Source organism: Staurois parvus, unplaced genomic scaffold, assembly GCF_062004578.1.
Source record: "Staurois parvus isolate SC_StPar_1 unplaced genomic scaffold, SC_StPar_1.0 ptg000187l, whole genome shotgun sequence".
Taxonomy (NCBI): domain Eukaryota; kingdom Metazoa; phylum Chordata; class Amphibia; order Anura; family Ranidae; genus Staurois; species Staurois parvus.
Window position 1 is genome coordinate 7,943,366 of NW_028317983.1, and position 24,323 is coordinate 7,967,688.

Sequence of the window (24,323 nt, forward strand, 5' to 3'; positions counted from 1 at the left end):
ACCGTTTAGATAAACTGTATGCAGTATTATTATTATTATACAGTGTTTATATAGCGTCAAAAAGTTTGCTCAGCGCTGTACAATATAGTGGTGGAGAGTACACGAGACAATACAGTAACAAGACAATATACGAGAGGTTCGAGGGCCCTGCTCTTTCGAGCTTACAATCTAGGAGGTACAATATCTTCAGCAATCCTTATAGCAGATTATTTCGTCATCAGAGTAAAGATCTTAAAAAAAAAACAAAAAACATTTTTTTGCCTGGGTCAAAGGAAACTTGAAAACTAGTCATGTACCTGCAATCAAGCTCTTTATCCTTGTCTTAGTGTTTTTAATTGAGTCTATAAAAGTGTTGCAATAAGCAATTGAGCTGGTTGGTTATTAAACCCACTACAGTAAAATCAGTCTGTATATGAAGTAAAGCATGCTTGTTATACTCACTGTGGAACCTAAGGGGTTAATCCATCCCCATTGTGTAAAAAGGCTTTTTGATCGTGTCTTCTATGATCCTCCCCTTGCTTTGCTGCCCCCCAATGCATCTGCTGATGGTACAGAGCCCTAGGAGTCACTCTGCACATGCTCAATTTGATGTGTATTGCTAGAGAGTTTTTTCTTTTTTTTTTTTTTTTTTGGAAGAGTGCATGTGGTCAGCACAGGGCCAAACCGCACTGCCCAGACAGAGGGTCATGGGTCATGCAGCCTCATAGGACAGTCATAGGAGAAGGAAAACTCCTCCTTTAAGATTAACCAGTGCTCAGCCGGAAACTGATAGAAGTCACAGGACTGCTATATACTGCTGATGAGAAAAGGTATTTAGAAGTTCGTATTTACTAATATAATTGCATTTCCGTGTACTGTGGGAGACCAGATATAGTGAATGCAGGGTCCAGGGTTTAGTAATGAACTAAACCTATAATTTAAAACCATTGTGAGCAGGCAGCTCTTTTTTTGCAGAAGAGACTATGCCATGTCTCTTCTACAGTAAGACACACTTACCTGTCTGCTCGCGGAATGTACACTAAGCTGAGCATGAGCAGTTCAGCGTGCATTCCCAGCACACTGTGGCTGTGCCAGAATGTCTGACTCCATGCACATGCATGGATCAAATCATCCCCCCGGGCCAGTCAAGAGCCTGAAAACCCAGAAGTAGCTCAGGGAGAGGTTGACACAGCTAGCAAGGAATGTAACCGAGGTCACCAATTGGTGGGTAGAGCCGGCACTCCTTTTACAGGGTCTTGACCCCATGAGTTCAGCAAGGGATCTGGTGGCAAAGAGATGACTAGAAGTACCTTTGGGCACATGCACAGTAATCCGACAGGTGGCAGTAATTGGCAATTAACTATTTTTCCTGGGCCCCATCAGTTCAGCAGCAGAGGCTGGGGACAGAGAGGACACTATAACTGTTTTTGGGAGCAGTTAGGCAATCTTTTGTGCCACAGCTCCCAACAACTAAATTACAGTTGTGACCTTCTCTTCTGTATCAATGTGCAGGGGCCTGCTGGAACTGGTACACGCGCGCGCACACACACACAAACACACGCACACACACGCGTTTATTCAAAATCTTCGTATGTGTTTTACATACTGCTAGGATAGGTCTAGCGTAGTTAAAATTCTTGTCCTCTAATCCTCTAATCCGTTGTACAACAATACTGACATCAGGGATAGGACTCTGAGCAAGTTGAGACTCTGACTGTGTACAGTGCATTCTGCCCACCTATGATTTTAGGAGGAAAAGGTGACCTCCTTAGTGTTCTGCTGCTCTTTCCCAATTCAGTCTGTATTGTTAAAGAGCAGAATACTTGGCATGGAGGTGTGGGACCTGTCTGGGCAGTTTATTCAGCCAGTTTTCTGATCAATGCACTGTTGGCAGAGATACAAAATCCTTTGCCAGGTGGAAAAGTTCACATACTGTATACTGAGTACTGACTTCAACTTTAGCCCTTTTACTGCCATTGCTGTAACAATTACGACGGGACAATCAAAGGCTGGAATCGGGTTAATGGATGCAAGATCAGCCGTGAGCTTGTTTTAATAATCATCTGGCTTTTCTTATGTTCTGGAATCACTGTAATAGTATTCTTGATAGTCAAAAGATTAGGAAAAACAATCCCACATTGGTGTGTGTATATTTTATACACACACACACACACACACGTACACACACGTACACACACACACGTACACACACGTATGTGTATATATACAGTGAATATGGAAAAGAATCTCCCTCCTTTTAAAATAATCACATTTTGTTTTCAAAAAGAGCTTTCCTGGAGCATTTTAGTCCCTAGTAGTGCAACTGAAGCAAACAATCAATTATGGATAGGCAAAAGTCAGGAGATGGATACAAAAAAAGTCAAAGGCTTTGTCAATGCCTTGAAGCACAGTGAAGTTATTATTAAGAAGTGGAAGGTATTTGGTACAACACAGACCCTCCCTGGATCAGGACTTCGCTCCAAACTGGATGAAAGAGCCAGGAGGAAACTGGTCAGAGTGACTATGGAACATGGAGGTGTTAATATAATGTTATGGGGTGTCTCTGCAGCGGGGACTGGATCACTTATCAGGATAGAAGGACAAATGGATGGGGCAAAAAAATCCAACAAATTCTTGAGGAAAATCTGCCAGAAAGTTGCCAATTGGAAGAAGGTTTACCTGCCAACATGACAATTGACCCAAAGCACACAGCACAGATGAGCACACAGTGGGTGAAGGAGAAAAAGGTGAATATCCCTGCATGGCCTAGTCAGAGCCCAGACTGAAACCCCATTGAAAATCTGTGGAATGACTTGAAGACTGCAGTCCACAAACGGTCACCATCAAATTTGAACTCGAACTTGAGCGGTTCTGCAAAGAAGAGCGGGAATATTGCAAAGTCTAAATGTGCAAAGTTAGTAAAGACAAATCCCAACAGACTAAAGGCTGAAATTAAAGCAAAAGGTAGTTCAACAAAATACTGACACAAGGGGATGATTCTTTTTCAATAATTCTGTTTTTTATTATTATTTTTTTAATTTTCTGACATGTTGACATTCTATATTCCACTTGGATGTTATAAGTGGCACTGGTTAATACAGTTGGATAAAACAAAAACCGTGTCCGTCTTCATTTCAGGCTGCAAAGCAACAAAATGTGATTAATTGAAAGGGGGTGATTCTTTTGTATGTGTTTGTGTCTCTACTTACCATTTAGGTTTAAGTGCATGTGATTTTGAGGCAAGCTATACTTGGTATTTGAAAAATTCATAGCCTTGTATTATATATGTAAAGCTGAACTCCGGGCAGAATAACCTTTCTTTTGAATGGGTTTCTTAATAACCACAAAGGATTTGCAGTAAACCCACATTGTGCGCTCAATATGCCAAATGTTACCTTGTAGAAGTGACATCATCACTGTGCTGCACATAGTCTGTGCAAAGGTGTGGGAGGGACCAAGTAGGCTCCACCCAGTACAGGCTGCCTGCAGAAAGCTACAGGAGGGGGCAGAAACAAGACCAGTCACCCTGCACAAGGAGAGAGAGCAGCAGTGACCAGTTTTCTTCACAGGAAGCTCCTACACAGAGACTCACAGTGGATCACACCGATCTGGAAGAACTACACAAAGCACACCAAGGTTTAAGGAGGAATACACAGGACTCTTGTGTTTTAGACACTGTTTGCTTATTCCGGAGTTCAGGTTTAATAGAACATTTGGGGAGTTTATAGTCTGTACAGTAAAAAAAAAATATTTTTTTTTTTGACCAACGATATCACTTTAATAAACCTTTTTCCCCAGTATTGTGCGACATAAATATTGAGAGAACCAGCTTATTCTATGATAAGAAAATAGCTAGTTTTGGGGGGTCTTCAGTGAATTTTCTGCACTGTAATATGCATTTTAGCATGTGTGTACAGAAAACCGAAACTGGGCCCCCCCCCCCCCCCCATCCTTTTTTTTTTTTTTTTTCTCTCTTACCTTTTGGCCCTATACCTTTCCTTCTTTGTTCTCCTCCAGTTCAGGTTTCTTTTTGGCTATTTGATATCTTAAAGTGTTACTAAACCCACAACAGTAAAATCAGTCTGTATATGCAGTAAAGCATGCTTGTTATACTCACTGTGGAACCTAAGGGGTTAATCCTCTGCATTGTGTAAAAAGGACGTTTGTTCCTGTTTTCTCCTCTTGTTCAAATGTCCATGTCTTATCTCCTGATAAGACAGACTGAACCCGTAGCCACATGCACATTCTCAGTTTAGTGTGTATTGTTAGAGAGGGTTTTTTTTTTTTTCATGGGAGAGTGCATGTGATCAGCACAGGGCCAATCAGCACTGTCCAGACAGAGGTCAGGGGTTCTGTATCCTCCTAGAGCAGAAAGAAAACTCCAAGCTTTAACCAGTGCTCTGCTGAAGTCACAAGACTGCTATATACTGCTAATGAGAAAAGGTATTTAGTAGTTTATATTTACTAAAATAATTGCATTTCCATGTTGTGTGTACTGTGGGAGAGCAGATGTAGTAACACTTTAACCTCTTTGCGCTGGCCGCTCGCAAATGTGCTGCCTTCCAGCGTCTGGGCCTTGACGCCGAGCAGCTGCACATTTGCGTGCTATTAAGAAAAACATATGTGCTGAAAGCGCATGCCCTGCACGCTCCCAGCACACATGTCTGGTACTCACAGAAAGGTCCCAATCTCCTCTTTTGATTGGGACCTTTTCCCGATCATGTGACCGCTGTGGTGGCGAATCACAGCGGTCACTTGAACTTAAAACCACCTCCCGGCTTCTGAAACCCTTAGAGGGCCGGGAGGCGCCGGTGCCAAAGGGTTAAGTTACCTCTCCTTTCAGTTCTATATAGATGGCCTTCTTACCCAGATCAGTCATTTCAGAGCTAGTAGTTTACCACAAGAGGCAAATGTATTGGGATATGGAATGCTGCTGAGATTTTGAGAGGCCTTACTGTGTTATTCCTGTACAAGCTTTCTACAATTTCCATATGTAATCTCTACTATGCATATCAATTTTGGTGAATTATCCGGATTCCTGTCATGTGTTACCTCCCGCACATATGCTTTGCTGAGTATCTCATGTCTTTGTGCTGAGAGCTCACTCGCTGCACACTCCCAGAACAGAGACTGAGCTGTCAAAGACAGCTTTCAGTCTAGACCACGGGTGTCAAACTGGCAGCCCTCCAGCTGTTGCCAAACTACAAGTCCCATGAGGCATTGCAAGATTGACAGTTACAAGCACGACTCCCAAAGGCATGATGGGACTTGTAGTTTCACAACAGCTGGAGGGCCGCCAGTTTGACCCCCCCGGTCTAGACTATAGTTAGCTGATAGGACCAGCTCCCGATCATGTGACCACTGCGACAGCCAGTCACGATGGTCACATATAAGGTGAAAATTTAGCGAGCGCTAATATACTATACAGCTGCTAGGACTCAAAAGGTACCATAGAACTTCCAAGAACCAATGTTAATAAAGTGCAGTGCAGCGCTGTACAAATAAATATGTATAAAATTCCTAATAAACTCAATCCGGTATTATGACTTCAATAAATATATAGTGCAGAAAGGATGTAAATGTTGCCACAATAAATACACTAAATATGCGCATATAAAGTGCAAAGCAAACTGTTAAAGCCACAGATGAGTGATTAAAGTGGAATAAATATCAACAGTCTAGATGATAACTTGAAGATTGTAGCAGGTGTCCATTCAAGGTGCTCTATTCCTCTATGTCTGAAGTGATAAGTGACGAGACTGAAAATTAATGAATTGCGCACTCACCAGAAGTGCGCAGTAAATGCGCATTTGAGATCACCAGTAGTCTCAATCAGTCAGCCAGATCACTACTTCACAGATATGGTCAGCTTGTCCCTCCCATTCTGTTCAAGGACCCTCAAACCGGTATCACTGCCTCAAGATATTTCTAAAAAGGCATCTGCGAGTGGTGAAACTCACAGAAAGCCCAAGAATAATGCCACATAGCGTGATACTGTATTAGAAATGGGGTGTTTATTCCAAATCGGGTACAAACAGGAGAATAAAAACCACTGACCATGCAGGTAAAGGTGGCCGCCTAGGGCGGCGTGACGTCTTGGATGCTGTAGCCCCTCTCTGACACGTTTCGTGCAATGCACTTAATCATAGGGTGCAGGCATTACCTGTAATTACCAGATTGAGTCTGCTAGTGATCTCAAATGCGCATTTACGGCGCACTTCTGGTGAGTGCGCAATTCATTTATTTTCAGTCTCGTCACTTATTACTTCAGACATAGAGGAATAGAGCACCTTGAGTGGACACCTGCTACGATGGTCACATGATCGCTGATTCTTCTTTTTAAAGGACACCAATGGGTTAAACAGGTGTGAATCCATGTCAGTGGAAGCATTTACACATTTTTAGAAGAATCCGAATAGTCAAAATGCAGATTGGCAAGCAAAGAAAATGTGTAAAGTCAAATCAGAAGTTACAAGTATTACAATATAAAAGCCAAATGTGTTCTTGGTAAAAATCCACTATATCTCTGCTGAATTTTAATGTGTGGACAGGGAGGGGGTGTTTATTTCATATGAGCTGTAATGTGTTTAGGAAAAGCTTTAACCTTTAGGTCTAAAAATAGAAGCCATTTCTGTCAGAAAATCGGTTCCCTTTGTGAGTTCCTGCAGCCGGCGAGGAAGGAAGAGTCTGAGATGAAGATGAGGAAGGTTGTGCTGAACCGTGCAGTAATTATCACAGTGTGGTGTCCTGATATGATGAGAGCTATTGTTTTCACCTAAACATGCTTCTTCCACTCCTGCTACATATACTACAGGATTATGTCATAGAAACACGCAGACCTGGATTTATACACTCAGGTTGGTAACGATGAGCGTTGATTCGGATTCTGCTGTTTAGTGTCACTTTAAGATTATTAATAGCATTCAATAGACAATATCTTTATTCTCCAAAAATAATCCATACACATCTATTTACTTAACCACTTGCCGTCCGCCTGCTGTTTATAAACGGCAGGGCGGTGGCAGTCCAGGGGCGGGTTGCTGTTCATAAACGGCACCCGCCTTTTCTAGCTGTGCACGCGCAGCACTGCGATCTGGTGCCCGCTGTGTCCTCCGGACACAGTGAAACACCAATCGTCGGACAGGACCTCTGTACGAGGTCCCGATCATGTGATCACTGATTGGCCAATCAGTGATCACATGCAAAGTAGTAAGCAAGATGCCACTTGTGACATCATTGCTTACTACGTGTGAAATCTGTGAATGATCACAGAGGTCACATGGTACAAGGCTATTCACAACAGCCTTGTACCATGTGACAAGCTGTGACCAATCACAGCTCACTCAGTAGTTCTCAATGGCTGCAAGAATGCAGACAGAGAGAAAGAGAAATAATTGCTTTTACATCCTATATGGGTGTAAAAGCAATCCGTGTAAAAATAAAAAATAAAAAAATCATCACCCCCCACAAGTAGTACAGTGTCACCATGGTGACACTGTACTGCTAGGGTGACAATATGTAAAAAAAAAAAATAAAATAATATAAAAAAATAAAAAAATAATGTAAAAAAAAAAATGTTTAAAAATTATAATTTTTGGTTATAAACTAATTTGGATTTTTTTTTTTTACTAAAAAAATAAACGGAATAAATTTTGGCCAAGATTTATGATGAAATATTATTTATTTGCAAAATGTTATTTAAAAAAAACACTTTTTTTCAAAATTTTTGGACTTTTCCATTTACATAGCAAAAAAAAATAAAAATCCCAGTGGTGAATAAATACCACCAAAACAAAGCTTTATCTGTCTCAAAAAATGGTAAAAAATTCATATGGGTACAGTATTGCATGACTGCGCAATTGTCATTCAAAGTGTGATAGCGCTGAAAGCTGAAAATTGCCCTGGACAGGAAGGGGGTAAAAGTGTCCGGACAGGAAGTGGTTAATGGCCCTATAATAACAACTGTGATTTTCTGCCTCCTTGTAACATTCTCTTTGAGCTCCTATACCTCACTTCGGTTTGTTTGGAATGAGCAGTGCACATTGGGTGCGGTTAGGTGCAATGCTCTAAGCCAGCCTTTCTCAACCAGGGTGCTTTGAGGTTTCTTCAGGGGTGCCTTGGCAAAATGTCTAAAAATTGCCCAAAACTTGTATACAAGCCAGCGGGTGGACAGGCCTGCCTTTTAGTTAATAAATCCCCTCTAATGTTGGGTGTCCTACAAGTGTGGATGTTGCTGTGTTATAAAAACTATTAGAATAGTTTCTCATATTTTAGTATGGGGTGCCCTTTTAAAATTATGGACAGTCTTGAGGCACCCTATTTTAGAATGGGGTGCCTCAAGACTGTCCTTAATTTTAAAGGGTGCCTCGGGACTACCCATAATTTTTAAAGGGTGCCTTGACTGAAAATAGGTTGGGAAACACTGCTCTAAGCACACTATAAATCTCATCATCCCTAGTGCACCTTGAGAGTGAGCAAGAAAAGGTGGCTAGGTTCTACATACAGTGGGCCCATGGAGTTTAGTGTCACTTTTAAAGTGGAACGCCCAACACAAGCCAAATACACAGGTGAAATACACATCATATGGCTTATTTGCAAAAGGATTTATACTTCTGTCCATCCAGTTTTGTGATTCATACACCTCTGCCAGACAACCAGTGTAGAAATTGTGTATCTTGAGTATTGGGCAGCACAGTGGCTAAATGGTTAGCACTTCCGCCTGGCAGTACTAGGGTCGTTGGTTCGAATCCCAACCACAGCACCACCTGCCTGGAGTTTGCATGTTCTCCCTGTGCCTGCGTGGGTTTCCTCCGGGTACTCTGTTTCCAAATAACCTACCAGCATGTCTTTGGAGTGTGGAAGGAAACCAAAGCACCTCCTGCGCTCTATGACCCAGAGCAAGGGTGGATAGATGGACATGGAACTTGAAGAAATTCACGACCAAAACAGTAAAGGTTGTGCGGCTGTAAACAAGGCTGGGGTAGCCCGACCAATACTGTAAAATGAAACAAAAAGCGCATCAACATTGCGCACTACCTCAGTAAAATGTGATTTTATTGAATTTGAAAATATACTCACAAACAGAGAAGTATAACAAGCGAGTCCTTAGCGAGACTTAAACCGTCTGAGACCAGAGCTCCCATGAATAGAGCCACCCCTAGCCACAACTGTGATCGTAAGATGCCCATCAATGTAGTAAGAAGGTAAAAAAGTAAATTGGTCGAACTGTCCTGGAAAACAAGCATTCGATCAGCCACTGATCAGTGTATTCTGATGGTGTGAGTCCCCGCTTAAGACTACAATAGTGCAGTGGGGTGGATTCCTGCATCCACCTTGCTTGTGTGGACGTCAGGATCTGTCGGGTTTTTTTTTTTTTGTTTTTCTTTTTTTTCCTTTTTTTTTTCATTCGGCTGGCTAGTTGAATGAAAAAACTCATTGTGTACCCAGCTTTTTTTTTATCACCACTCTTTCCAAAAAGTAAAACAATTTTCCTTCAGATAAACTTGTTTACTTGAGGTCATCCTGTTTTTTTTATTAGCTGGTGGAAGGAATAGCTCTTTATGGTTTGTTACTTAGCTTGTAGTAGTGATCCATTGTGTGTTTCTGCAAAATGCATCAATTGAGCAATCATTCACTCCTGTATGTGTAATGTTGGGAATTAAATTGTCCTGTGGTTTACCACACACCATTCTTGAGTTCTGTTTGCATTTCTTGTTCTCTCTCCTAAATAAAACTCCGTTTAATCCAAAATGTACATCCGCCATCAGATTTGATTGTCTCCAGCAATGTCTAAACACAACAATATCATCACCATAACAGCTGAATTCCTGTTTATGTTTTCTTCAGATGCTGAAGGAGGTGGTGTTTAAAGTGCTACAAAAGCACGGCATTCAGGAGGGTCACCCCTGCTTTGCGGCCTGCAGTCAGCGCCTCTTCGATGTCTCCAAATTCTTTTTAAAGGTGCCGTATATGTTCAAACCATTGACAATAAAAAAAAGATTTTGTTCATCTAGTAATAGTTTTTTAATATAGAAAAATGTGTATTTCTCTCTTGTGTCAGACCTATAGCTGTAAAGTAAATGTTGCGGTTTGATCCATTTGGCCTTCACCTTTTTTTTTTAATTTTCTTTTCTGTAGTCAAACAGTAGCAACACTTTTTTTTTTTTTTAATCAATTTGTTATCCTTTTGACTTTGTTTAACTTGTTTATGATCATGCAATACATATGTGCAGCATCCAGGAGGTGGGCTTTCTCCCTGGGCACTGCATATATATATATATATATATATATATATATATATATATATATATATATATATATATATATACATATATACATACATACAGTCCTGTATTTGTACTGAAAGTGCGCTAAATCATGCACTCCCAGCGCTGAGACCAGTTACCGGCAGGTCCAGGTCTCATTCTAATGATCAGGAGCCGGGAGAACCAGCTCCCAGTCATGGGATCACTGTAATTGGCCAATCACAGTGATCACTACAGTAAAGACCCACCCCAGTGTTGTTTCTCCTCCTGTGAAGAGAAGATACATTTATACCTTTCCCTCCTGTTAATAATTAGTGGTTAGTAACTCTGGTCAGAAAATAGGTAGATTTTGCAATACAGGGACATTCACCTTCCCCCAGGCATTTTAACCACGCTGTGAATCCCAGCAACCAAGATCTACAGATTCCTGCAGTTGGGATTGACCGCTGTCTGCAGAATCCATACCATGCAATGGCAGGCTGTTGGTGGCTGCAGCTATTGATGACTGCTTGTCCAGCCAGTGATTACCAGTGGTGATACACTTTGTAGTTTCTTGCTGCTGGCAGTCGCAATGTGGCTAAACGCCCATGTAAATGCAGCCTTATGATTGTGCTCAAGGGGAATCAGTCTAGTGAAGTTGTGACTTAGTCTGGTGAGGGAGCTTACAGTCTATTGTAACATTAAGGTTTTGGGTGGTGTAAGGGTATAGACTTGGGGAGAATGTACAGACATAACGCACATTGTCTTTTGTGGCTATAACAGAGCTACCATCACTTTATTTTTTTTTAGTATCATCCCCTTCCTCATCATCTTAAATATGTTATTATATAGGGTTTATAAAGCCCCAACAGTTTGCACAACGGTTTACTTCATAAAGGGAGACAGGACGGTTAAAATACAATACAAAAGGGTTAGGAGGGCCCTGCTCCTGAGAGCTTACAATCTATTAAGGAGTGGCAAATTGTACAAAAGGAAGTATTGGTAGAGAGGGGTAGCAGACACTGAGCGGTTGGTAAGGTGAAGGAGTCTGAGAGCAGCATTCATGATAGAATGGAGTGGGGTTAGACTTACCTGTACACAGGCTATGAGGAGGAAGGTGCAATAACAAGGGAGTTAATGAGTAGCTTGGTGGTTTCATTGGTTAAAAAGGGGTTGGTTACAGAGGTGAACTCCACTAGAGTTGGACAGTAACTGGATGTGGGGCTGAAAGGACCGGAATGGAGTCCATGATTACACTTACCACCCTGGCATGAGGGGAGGGACTGATAGTTGTAGTAATCATGAAAATGTCATGGAGGGGGGCACGTGTGTGTGTGTGTGTGTTTAAAAAAAATATATATATAATTAAAAAAATGAATGGAGGCAGGAATTTGTATTTTAGGAAAGCAGATTTATATAGTTTAAAGGCTTGCAGGGATTTGGTTTTAAGCCACAATCACTCAAGAGCATGGCTATGTCTCATGAGATTTATGGTGTCATCAGTCTGCCAAGATTGTACTGGTCAGGGGCTGATTCTGTGAGTAGTAATATGAGCAAGTGCGTCCATTGAGGATGAGAATGACCTATTGTAGACAAGTGACCAGGGCAGGATAGGGGTGAGATATTGTCAGAGGTGGTCAGTAGCAGAATAGAGAAGAATCGCATTCAATGAATTTATGAAGCTTTCTGTGGATAATCGCTTGCTGCTTGGAGGAATAGCTGGTTTAAGACCAGGGAAACTTAGAAACTGATGAGGTTGTGATCTGAAAGAGGAAAAGGGGCGTTGATGAGATTGGAAGGAGTAAAAAGATGTGAGAATACAACGTCAATGGTGTTACCATTAGAATTACCATCAGAGTGAGTCTCATCTCAACTGGCTTTGGGCTTGTGGTGATAGGGAAAATGCAGCATGCTTTTGAAATCAGTTCATATTGCTCCTGAGATCATTCAGAATTCATTGACGGGTGCATTTGGACCTCTTGATCTGCCTTTGACCTGCCGAGCTGCTTTTGTGTTCCCATAAACTTGTTTGGGAGAGAGAGGCAGTTCTGATGTGCTCTAAAGCCCACCAAAAGTCTTAAGACAATTGTGCCCAATCACTGAATGGTTGCTATAGGTTACTGCAAATCATTGTTGCCCTGTGCAGCTTCGTGCTGAATAAAGTTATGTGTCTGATATGTGGCAGCATATCTCAGTTAAAGTAAGTGCAGGCAATATACATTCACTTGTAGAAAAGAGAGACAGCAGCGCCACTCTAAGTGTAGACGGTTAAAATCAGGCAGATTTAATGGTAAAATTGCATTCGCATAGATGGGTAACAGGTAGGCATGTCAAGTGATGGAGGTCCAGTGAGACCATCAGGTCCTTTGGCCACGCTCTGGATGTTTTCCCGGCCCTCCGGTGGTGTCCAGGGCTCGAAGAGTAGCAGAAGGGCGGAGGGAGACTCGCAGGGATGATGTCACCGCATGGTCCGGATTTCCAAGATGGCACGTGTTCGGAGCATGCTCACTCCTTCATCAGGCCGACGAAGGAGTGAGCATGCTCCAAACGTGCACCATTTTGGAAACCTGGTCCATGCGGTGACATCATCCCTGTGAGCCTCCTTGCGCCCCTCTGCTACTCTTCGAGCCTTGGACACCACCGGTGCGGCGGGAAAGCACCCAGAGTGCGGCCAAAGGACCTGATGGTCCCACTGGACCTCCATCACTTGACATGCCTACCTGTTACCTATCTGAGTGCAATTTTACCATTAAATCTGCCTGATTTTAACCGTCTACACTTAGAGTGGTGCTGCTGTCTCTCTTCTCTACTTGTATTAGGAGTATCTACAAACTCTTACAGCTGGCTGCCTCCTCGGACAAGTCCATACTACTACAAGCCTCCCACTACAGTGGACTTGGACACCACCTCCACATGGACTTTCTACTAACCGCCATTGCTGATGGTCCATCCTCAAACGCACACAGGGTAGATGCGTCTTAGCACTCCCTTTCCCCACTTGTATGCTTTTCTCTTTTACTAATCCGTACAATGTTTTGCATATAGGACTTGAAGACGTCAAGGGGCCTGCACGATGAGATGAAGAAGGCAGCTGCTAATAATGTTAAACAGGTGAGTGCTGCGTAATAGGAAGGTTTACTCGGGGAAATGTGATGTTCTATTTAAATAAGACTTCAAATGTCAGTCGTATAAATATTTAGAAAAGAGAAGATGGCTGACCTTAAACTTCTCTGAGCTACTACTGTACACGACACCACGCTACAGAATTCCATTGCTCTGTACTTTGTATGAGAGATGTTAAAAGGGTTTGATCTAAGAGAAGTGCTGCAGGAGAAATGTGCCATTACAGCTTCTGCTTTCATGTATAAAGGGATCTGCCTGTTTTATCTGAAGCATCAAATCTGGTAATTCAGTCGTATTCCCTCCCCACCCCGTTTCTGCTCTGGCTGGAGTTTTGTTGAAGGGAGGAAAAAACAACCAATTTGTAATAGGTCAACTTTATGCATTGCAGGAGTTATATCAGCCTTCTTTGCAGATCTTATTTGCAAAGTTTTGCAACCCCCCCAACCCCTGTGTAACATGTTTAATAGGATGCAAGCAGATATACTGACAGGTCTGCAGGAGACTTGCATGATCTGCTGATTGCTGGTGCAATGGTTTACAGACTCCTGCAACAAAAAATAATAAATGCACATTTTTACACCTGCCAAAAACATGTGCATTTAATTTTTTTTTTTAGCAAAAGGTGATCTTATCCTTTAAGCTGGGTATACACATTTTTTTTTCTCGTTCAACCAGTAGGTTGAACAAAGTAAAAGTGACCGTTTCCCACATCCACACAAGCGATGTGGATGCAGGAATCTCCCCCGCCGCTCTGTTGTATTCTGACAGCGAGTACTCTCACCCCCTGTCAGAGTACACAGATCAGTGCTGCAGTGGCTGGTCGAATGCTGGTTTTTGAAGCAGAACCATTTGACAAATGCCAGTCTAATGAACTGGATGAATTTCAATGTGTGTGCCCTGCTTTAGTGTGATGCTGCTCTTTTATACAAGTCAGAAGGTTGCAGGCAACACCACTGTATTGCTTAACTTGGATAGAGAAAATGGTGTCACTGTCCTGGCTGTAGTCTATGTAGTGAAGTGGAGCAATGACTTTTGACCAGGCAGGACTTTCAATGATGCATGTTTATTAATAACAGCTGGAAACATGCAAGATCCTGTTCAAAGCTTAGAAGCATGCAAGCTTTATACTGTTTCTTACAATGCAAGCCTATTACGTACAATGTGATTGGTTGCTAAGATGTACGTCATTGTAACTAACCATAAATCTGACACCTGTCATACAACCAAACTTATTAATTTGCACAATTCTTTAATGTTTATTAAACATTATTTGTAAGTCTTTGCTAATACTTTGTCTAATTGAATTCCTTATCTAGAGAAAGATTCCCATCATGTTCATTTTTAAATCAAACTTTGTGTCTTAAGACTTCTCCATCCCAAGGACAGAAATATATATACAACTTTGGAAACTGACTGTAGTTCACCCCTCTCTATGTGTCAAATGTTTTTACAATACAATTCTATGTATTTATATATTGGTTACACAAAAATGCACTATAAAAAAAACATAATAAAAAACAACTAATATATAAGCGGGCAGCACAGTGGCTAAATGGTTAGCACTCCCGCGGGGCTGTACTAGGGTCGTTGGTTCGAATCCCAGCCATGGTACCACCTACCTGGAGTTTGCATGTTCTCCCTGTGCCTGCGTGGGTTTCCTCTGGGTACTCTGGTTTCCTCCCACACTCCAGAGACATGTTGGTAGGTTAATTGGCTCCTGTCTAAATTGTCCCTAGTATGTGTGTGTATGAATGTGAGTTAGGGACCTTAGATTGTACGCCCCTTGAGGGTTAGGGATTGATGTGAATGTACAATATATATGTAAAGCGCTGCGTAAATTGATGGCGCTATATAAGTACCTGAAATAAATACACACACACACACACACACACACACACACACACACACACACACACACACACACACACACACACACACACACACACACACACACACACACACACACACACACACACACACACACACACCCCTACACACACACACCCCTACACACACACACACCCCTACACACACACACCCCTACACACACACACACCCCTTATCTATGGACCTGTCAATCTAATCAAGTACATAGTTTTCTCTCATTTTACTCTAGTCACTACAGATGTTAGGTTTTAATGTTATTTCTTATCAAGGTTGTTTTTTAGTCTTAAAAATGCCATTATCCTTGAAAATATAGTCAAGTCAAAAGCTCTACTTCAAAAACACATTTTCTCTATGATAAAATATACAGATTTCTAAAAGCTAATCACTATTGCTATAATAATAGTATGAATAACAATATTAATAATTATATTAATAAAACATGCATATTAATATGAATAATATGAAATACATGGGTTTATATCAAATCCTACTACAGTAGCTGAACAGAATTACATGTCGTCATCATCAGATAAGGCACTTCACATGCGTGTTTCTTAAATGTGCATTTAGCTGCTTGACTATAGACCACCTTTAAAGGAGAAATACAGCCAAAGCTTTTTTGGCTGTACTTCTGTGGATCACAGGAGTGCAGTTCGTTTTGCACTCCTGTGACCCGTTTTCATCTGACGGTGGGCTGACGTCACTCAGCTGGTCCAGGCTGAGGAAAGATCCCGATTTTGAAATCGAGATTCACCCCAGAGTCTGGAGCGCCACCTGGCTCAGCCTCTCAGCGATCTGCTGAGAGCCTGAGCCATCCGCTCCCTCCTGACTGACAGTCACTACTGTCTGCTCACAGCGGCAGTGAGAAATCAGCGATTATGTGACCGCTGAGTTCTCACACTTAGAGCCGGCGGAGGACAGTTGCAGCATCGGACCGATGCTTCATCCACCTAGGTAAGTGTAATTTGGGACCCCCCCAACTTCTCTTTTGTTATATCAGATTGAAGTAAAAAAGAAGAAAAAAACTTATTCAGCACACTAACCACAGTGGCTCTGTCTTTTTAACATATTATTTTCTAAGCAAATCAAGTTTTCAAACACATTACTGCTAGTTCAAATAAAAAAAAAAAAAGGATCACGGACAGTACTCAAACACATTAGGAGAGAAATGCTACTTCTCTCCAACAGCTGACTTCTCTTTAATACAAAGGAATGCATAATTGATCTTTTGAGTTAATATTGGTGATATGTTACAACACATTCCCCTTTATTCATTGCCCTGTGTGCGGCGCAGTGTGTCACCGTCCGATTCTGCAGCTTGTCATGTTACATTGTCCCCTGTGCTCGGTCACGCAGATCAGCTTTGTGAAACTGTCAATGATCCATCGGGGGTAGCCGGTGAGGGAAATGGACCAGAACATTCTCATTTTCCTCATTCGGGTGAAGAGTAAACACCTTGTCACTTATTTGTAGCCGTGAAGGGAATACGTTGCATATTGTTCTAAGATGCAATTGTATTATGCTGAGCTGCGTCTTAATACTCTTACTGTCAAAGCAATCAAATGCAAATCTCTTGGTGTGGGCTTACTGCCCTGAATAGTTTGTTTTTCCATAGCTTTTGAGAGAAGTAAATAGGCAACACAACAGCTGAAATATTTCCATCCTTTCTTGTATCCTTGGAGTCCTTCACTCTTCATTTCCCCACCTATCCAAAGGATTTACCAAAAGTCAAATTAGCTTCCACGCTAATTGGCTTTTTGCCACTCAGATTGGCTCTGTGCCCTTTGATCACCAGTGGGTCACCTCTGCCGTGATCGCTTCTATCTTGGTAAGCAACAATGCTCCTACTGACCACCAATGGAAGGGGGGGGGGGTACACTGACCAGCAATAATACACACAGAGCTGCAAGGGGGCATGTTTAAATTAAATGGGGCAAACTCGCCACCAGTGTTATGGGAGTGGTGAATACTGACCATATCTATAGTTATGGGGCACTTGCCATTGACCATGTGAATAGACCACACCCTCCTTATATCTAATATAATGTGATTATTGTGACCCCTAAGCCGCCGTAGTAGTACTTCCACCCAGGAAGCTCATATCATAGTTATAATCAATAGCGACCCACATAAAATTCAAATTCCAAACACCCAAAATGTCCAACAGAAAGTCCCAAAATTTTCCATATATACAGGTGAGATCTTCGTATTGTCCACCAATTCCCAGTTTTCCTCAAACCGATTTCTCTTCTTCCACTCTTAGTTCCTAAAAGAAATAGATAAACTACACACAGTGCATTATCCTTAAAATATAATGCAAATACAGGTGATGTGCTCACATCAAAGTGTTCAAAACACGTGCTCTCAGTGATCATGTGTTCATCCAGTGACTGTGATTCCTACCCTTACCCTGAGTAGGTAGAAAACTTGCTTAATGAGCTCAAGTGATTACAGGATCCTTCATATACTGTGAATCAGTGTCACATCACACACCACATTTGTGATCAACAGTGAAACAGCCAAGTGGTACAACACCTGTCATCCCATGTACCTTACCAGATTGACAGGTAATGAAGGCTTTGCTCATATAGACTCTTTTACTCCAGGACCATGGTATCAATGCTCTAAAACAGCGATGGTATGTACCCAGAAGAAAAGTGAATAATCATCGCATAAAACCTTAGATAAAAGCTTTAAAAACTTTATTAAAAGCGCTTACATATTTGCAGCAATGAAACATCTTCTCCAAGCCTGCTACTTCCTGTTGCTTGTCGTCAGTCCGGACCTTTTCCAAAATGGCTACCGCAATACTTCCGGCAATGTCTGACGCCACTTCCCGAGGCATTTTGTCACCAATACTTTTTCAAAGGAGATGGAGATGTGAGCACATCACCAGTATTTACGTTATATCTTAAGGATAATGCACTGTGTAGTTTATCTATTTCTTTTAGGAACTAAGAGTGGAAGAACAGATATCGGTTTGAGGAAAACTGGAAATTGGTGGACAATACGAAGAGATCGCCTGTATATATGGAAAAAACCTTGAGAACTTTTGGGTCTTTTTGTTGGACATTTTGGGTGTTTGGAATTTGAATTTTATCTGGGCCGCTATTGAATATAACTAAGACTTGCCATTGACCATCAACATGTGAAGAAGGAGCACTCACCAACGACCACCACCTTAAGGGGATTCTAAGGCTCCGTTCACACCTATGCGGTTTGCTTTTTGTCCGTTTTGCAGTGCTTTTCTACACGCATTTTTACTGCATTTTGCGTTTTTGTTTAGCTCTTTTCTTTTTAACAAAAAAAAAGTGGACTTTTTTCTGTTCCTGGGCAGAATAAAAATGCAAAACATGCACTTACACAGCTTCTCCATTGTGCTCTGCTATAGTAAAAATGCTGCTGTTTGCTTATAAAAAACAAAGTCCCTGAACCTTTCCAAAAATGTAGCAGCTAAAAAAAGCATAGAAAGGAACATGTTCCATCGGAAACCATGTTGAAAATGGCCTGTAGTGCGTGTCTACAAAGAGCACTAAAATGCACTGATGTGAACATGAGCCTAAGTCCTGACCATTAACGCCTTATGCACACAGGTGGCTTTACTCCCCCCCCACCCCCCCCGAATCCCTTTGCTCCTGGCAGGAAGTAAGCAGTTTTTTACTTTTTTTTTTTCTTTTATTTTTTTTTATTATGTCTTTTTATATAAAATTTTTCCATTACAAAAAAAAATCATCATTGTACCAATACAATTCATATATACACAGATTCCACATTAATTGACCTATTCCCTCCCCCTCCCGTCCTCCTTCAACCCCCCCAGTTCAATTACCCCTGCCCATGTACCATATTCTTCTAATTCCTCCTCTATTTTTCTGTCTATATGTATGCCCCTTCTATCATACCTCTACTCTCGCTTTCCTTCACTCAACCCCCCACAGCTACTCGATCGCACACTCTCTAAGCTTTTCACCTTCTACTTTTACCACTTCCAAATCACTTTTGGATTTAAAGTCAAACCACCTACTCCATGTTTTCCTAACTTTTTCCATTTTATCCTCCTCCTTATGGTGTAACTCCTCCATCCTGTTTATATAATCAGCTCTATTTATCCAGTCTTTTATTTTTAGGGGCTCTGGTACCTGAGAAAATAAGCAGTTTAAACACGCCAAATGCCATGTTTTGCACGTGTGTTTAGGAGCACCAAGCATTGTAGCCATGGGCCAGAATATTCATTCATTCTGACCATTGGTTTAAATGAACGCTCAAGCACTAAACGCCTAGCAATTTACATGTGTTCAGGTGCATTCAGCATTTTTTTCTGCCCAAAAACGCCCCTCCTGAACATTTTCCATTTTTGGTGCATTTTGTTTTCCTCTTCTAATACACCTGGAAACACCTATGTGTGCCTCATAGACTAACATAGAAGTGCCTTTACAGGCTAGAAAAAAAAAATGCCTGTGAAAGTGGCATTTTTGCTCCCCGTGTGAATGAGAATTTGCAAGCTGTTCTGTGCATTAGTGACCACCGCACTGTATATGCCATTTTAGGGCCTCAAGAAATGTGATAAACTTAACAGCAGGTTTTTTTTTTTAATATAGTAAAAAGAAATCTCTATTTGTAAAAAAAAAAAAAAAAAAAAATAAGGCACAGTGTTGCATGACTAAGTAATTGTCAGTCAAACTATCAGAGTGCTGAAAACTGTCTTGGTGTTGAAGTTGTATATACAGACTAGTACTTCAGTGGTTAACCAATTCAATACCAGGCAATTTTACCCCCTTCCTGCTCAGGCCAGTTTTCAGGTTTCAGCGCTCACACTTTGAATGACAATTGCGCGGTTATACAACATTGTACCCAAACTAAAATTTTATCATTTTCTTCACACAACTAGAGCTTTCTTTTGGTGGTATTTAATCACCACTGGGGTTTTTATTTTTTGCTAAATTAACAAAAAAAGACCAAAAATTTTGAAAAAAAAAAAGTTTTTCTTTGTTTCTGTTATAAAAGTTTGCAAATAAATAATTGTTCATAAATTTAGGCTGAGATGTATTCTGCTACATGTCTTTGGTGAAAATAACCCAAATTAGGATGTATTTTTTAGTTTTTAGGAAAGTTATAGAGTTCACAAACTATGGGATAGATCTGAATATTGATCAGTCCTGAAGTACTGACAGCCAATCTAATTTCTTGAGGTCCAAGAATGTCAGAACAGTACAGATATCCCCCAAATGACCCCTTTTTGCAAAGTAGACAATCCGACGTACTTCATAAGAGGAATGGCGAGTTTTTTGAAGTTGTATTTTTTTTTGTCATAATTTTTCGGAAAATGAAAAAATTAAAAAAATTAGTTTCACAATTTTTTTTTTACATACTGTCACCAGTGCAGTACAGCATCATCATTTAACTGGCATGGCGGTGATCAGGGACACTGACTGGTGACAGTATGAAAAAAAAATATATATATATATATATTTTTTTTTTTTTTTTTAATTAAAAATTTTTTATTTATTTTAAGATAGTTTTTTCATATCTCACTATGACCAAAGTAGTACAATGTTACCATAGTAACATTGTACTACTTTGGGGAAGTGATCAGTATTTTTTTTTTTTTTTTTTTTTTTACACAATTTGCTTATAGCAAAGAATTACTTTGCTATAAGCAAGCATTTACCTGAATGACATCGATTCATTCAGGGTTTTTTTTTTTTTTTTTTTTTGTGCTTAGCTGTGATTTGGCCACAGCTAATCACATGACATGTGCATGTGATTAGCTGTGACCATTCACAGCTAGACACTAGTATACACTGGATGGCATGAATGAAGCCATCCATTGTATACAACTGTCATGTGACCTGCTGTGATTGGTCACAGCAGGTCACATGGTACCGGCAACGGGGCCGATACTCAGATCTGTCATTGGCCGTGTCCGAGGTACACGGCCGGTGATAGATCGCGCCGCTCTGCAGGAGCACAATCTGCGCATGTGCGGGAGGACGCCATATGGCGTCCACCCGGAACGCTGATGACATTTGCTGCCCGCCGTTTGGCCATAGGGCGGGCGGCAAATAGTTAAAGAGGAACTACAATCCCAATAGTTGCCTCTCCCTCAGTTGTTCAAGCCTTCCTTCATTGGCTAGTGCGGGATGACGTCACTCCTGATCATGCACGGGAGCTCAGTTGTCCTGGCTCATAGGATCTGTGCGCGAATGTCAAATGAGCTGTGCATGCAGCTCTGTGTACAATCCAAAGAAGACAGCGAGCAGGCAAGCTGATTTATTTTATTGCGGAAGAAACATTGCATGTCTCGTTTGCAATAAAGAGCCTGCCTGCTCACAGCTTTTTCATTTAAGACCTGGGTTCCGCTTTAAATGCATCTCGATCTATTTTGTGTTTTTGTAAAATGCGACTCATCAATCCTTTCCTTTTCTGTCTTAGGTCATTCAGTGGGAATTGGACAAGCTGAAGAAATAAATATATGAAACATGAAAGATTTTTCTTTTGGTAGATAATAAAAAAAAAAAGGTTTGTAATGTACAGTAAATATAATTTATACATGGTGTTTTATATTTGTATAGCATTTCTATTTTTTCTCATTCCTTTAATAAACAGTTTACCTATTGTTCACCTCCCTGCCTGTGTATGAGGATGGTAATATATCATTCTCTGAGAGCTCTCCTCCAGCCTAACAAGTCCTACATTGTGTGCCTCCACTCAGCTCTGTGTTTTGTTAACAGATATCATCAGTTTGCTTTGGAGTAAGCAAGGGATTAACCCTCCGTGGGTCACAGCCACTCTAGCCCTGGTTTTTCCGTACTTCAAAGGTAGCTGCACTGCATAGTTTTGTGCACTGGTAACCGTAGTTATTCAAAAGTGTTTTTGTTCTCAGCAGGTGAAATCATAGAATTATAGAAAAGTGATGGCAGAAAAAGAACGAGTGGTCAACAGAGTCCGCCTGTTTTTTGTTTGGGGGGGGGGGGTTGTCCAACTCTTTGTCTCAGTATAGGTCTATGCTTGTCCCAAGCATGTTTGAAGCTATTTACTGTTGCCTGGCTCACTACCTCTGCTGGAAGTTTATTCCAAGCATCGACTACTCTTTCTGTAAAATAAGACTTTCTGAGATTAGCTTTAACTTTTCTCAAGCTGTATCAAGCAGTATATCTTCGGGAATTTATATACACAGAATTGTAGAGTTACTGAAAAGTCAACGTACTCTTTTTCCACCCTGATCTGTCACAGTCTATAGCGATACATAGTAAGTCTGGCTGAAAAAAGACAAAAGTCCATCCAGTTCAACCATAGAAAAAAAAAAGTTATAATCCTACACCCACAGTTGATCCAAAGGAAGGCAAAAAAACAAGTAAAACATGATCCAATTTGCTCCTGCAGTTAAATATTTCCTTCCTGATCCCCTAAGAGGCAATTGGATGTTTCCTGGATCAACTTTACCTATAAATGTTAGTATCCAGTTATATTCTGTGTATCTAAGAAAGAATACAGGCTTTTTTTTTTTTTTTTTTTAAAGCAATCCACTGAGCTGGCCAGAACCAACTCTTGAGGGAGTCTATTCCACATTTTCACAGCTCTTACTGTGAAGAAACCTTTCCGTGTTTGGAGATTAAATTTCTTTTCATCCAGACGTAAAGAATGCCCCCTTGTCCATGATACAATATCAGTTTTTGATAAAAGCATTTCCTCAGTTTCTTCCCCTTCCCCATTGATCTTCCTACCGTTTTGTTACTTTGTAGCAAGTCACAAGGTAAGAGACATTTGTGAACAGAGCCTAGATTTATATGATTGTGTCATCTCTGACCTGACATCTCAGTTCAGGAAGTAGATGATAATCCTCAATAATGCCTGAACAAAGATGGCCGTCAGCCTGGAGAAAATAATCAGATGAAGACATTGTCAGGTGGAGTCCTGTGAGAGGTAACAAATACCTGGAAGTGTTACTTACACTTGCATAAACCAACATAAAAAAATGGATAGCTTCACCTTAAGGAAGGGGTCTCCAAACGTTCTAAATAAAGGGCCAGTTTTGCTGTCCTTCAGACTTTAGGGGGCCGGATTAAGGCCAGTGGTAGTTGAAAATGTCCTGGCATCCAGTGGGATTAAACAATGCCCTATCTTTGGTGTCAGAGAATTAGTGCCCCATCATTGGTGTCAGTTGAAGGAATAGTGCCCCCTTGTTGGGGTCAATAGGAGTTGTGCCCCATTGGTGGTGTCAGTGGGAGAAATGGTGCCCTTTTGATGGTGTCAGTTGGAGGATATGTGTCTCATTGTTGGTGTCAGTGGATGGAATAGCGCCCCAAGAGCCGGATAGACAAGCAAATAGCTGAAGTTTGGAGACCGCTGCCTTAAGGCTACATTCACACCTAAGCATCACGTTTTTCAAGACTTTTCATGCGTTTGAGAGTTTTTTGGAGCGGAATTGCACGTTTTAGCAGCTTTTGTGAGGTATTTTTTCAGACTTTTTTTCAACAAAAAGGTATGAAAAAGGGTTGGAGAACTACTGTTTGAGCAGAAAACGCATGATAAAATGCTTGAAAAAACACTTGAAAAAAGCAAGTCACACTTTTCAGGCATTTCTATTGAAGTTTATAGGGACAAAACGACCAATTCTGCCTGAAAAGTAGCTCATGTACTTTTGTTGGGCGACAGGCGTTTTGTTAAAAGCAGGGTGGATTTGATTTAAATCGCTAGTCAGTAAGGCTTGATTTAAATCCTAGTTTTCTACATAAAGACTCATTCTTGCTGGTATAACTTTAATATACAAGTAGATGAAGATTTTTAGAATAACAACTTTTCATATTAGTTTTTTTATCCCCAGTTTAATAGGTTAATCATTCATATTTGGACAACTTTTCTGTTGTACTTAGGAAGGAGAAAAATAATCATTACCTTAATAATAACAATTTAAATAGATTTATTCAACGGAAACAATAACATTCCAGCATATGTGATTTGCTTAAACATCCATGTTTGGTAACTAATTTGGCTAAACAAAATATATATATTTTAAGAAACGTAGACTGTCAGCCCCTTCCTCCTCACACTTAGTTTCACTTTCTTCTTGTGCAGATCTATTCCACTCCA

The 24,323-nt window shown here is 40.9% G+C and overlaps 1 protein-coding gene across 2 annotated transcripts in view; it reads left to right on the plus strand.

The window, feature by feature from the left end:
• The window catches only part of MTBP (MDM2 binding protein), a 104,493-nt gene extending 82,639 nt beyond the window's left edge, over positions 1-21,854 (plus strand). For both annotated transcript variants that reach the window (XM_089677544.1, XM_089677543.1), the window contains exons 20-22: positions 9,826-9,939; positions 13,269-13,334; positions 21,666-21,854. In XM_089677544.1, the coding sequence (XP_089533670.1) occupies positions 9,826-9,939; positions 13,269-13,334; positions 21,666-21,701 (216 nt within the window). In that variant the 3' untranslated portion in view covers positions 21,702-21,854. The remainder of the gene's footprint in view (positions 1-9,825; positions 9,940-13,268; positions 13,335-21,665) is intronic.
• Positions 21,855-24,323: the final 2,469 nt, after the last annotated feature.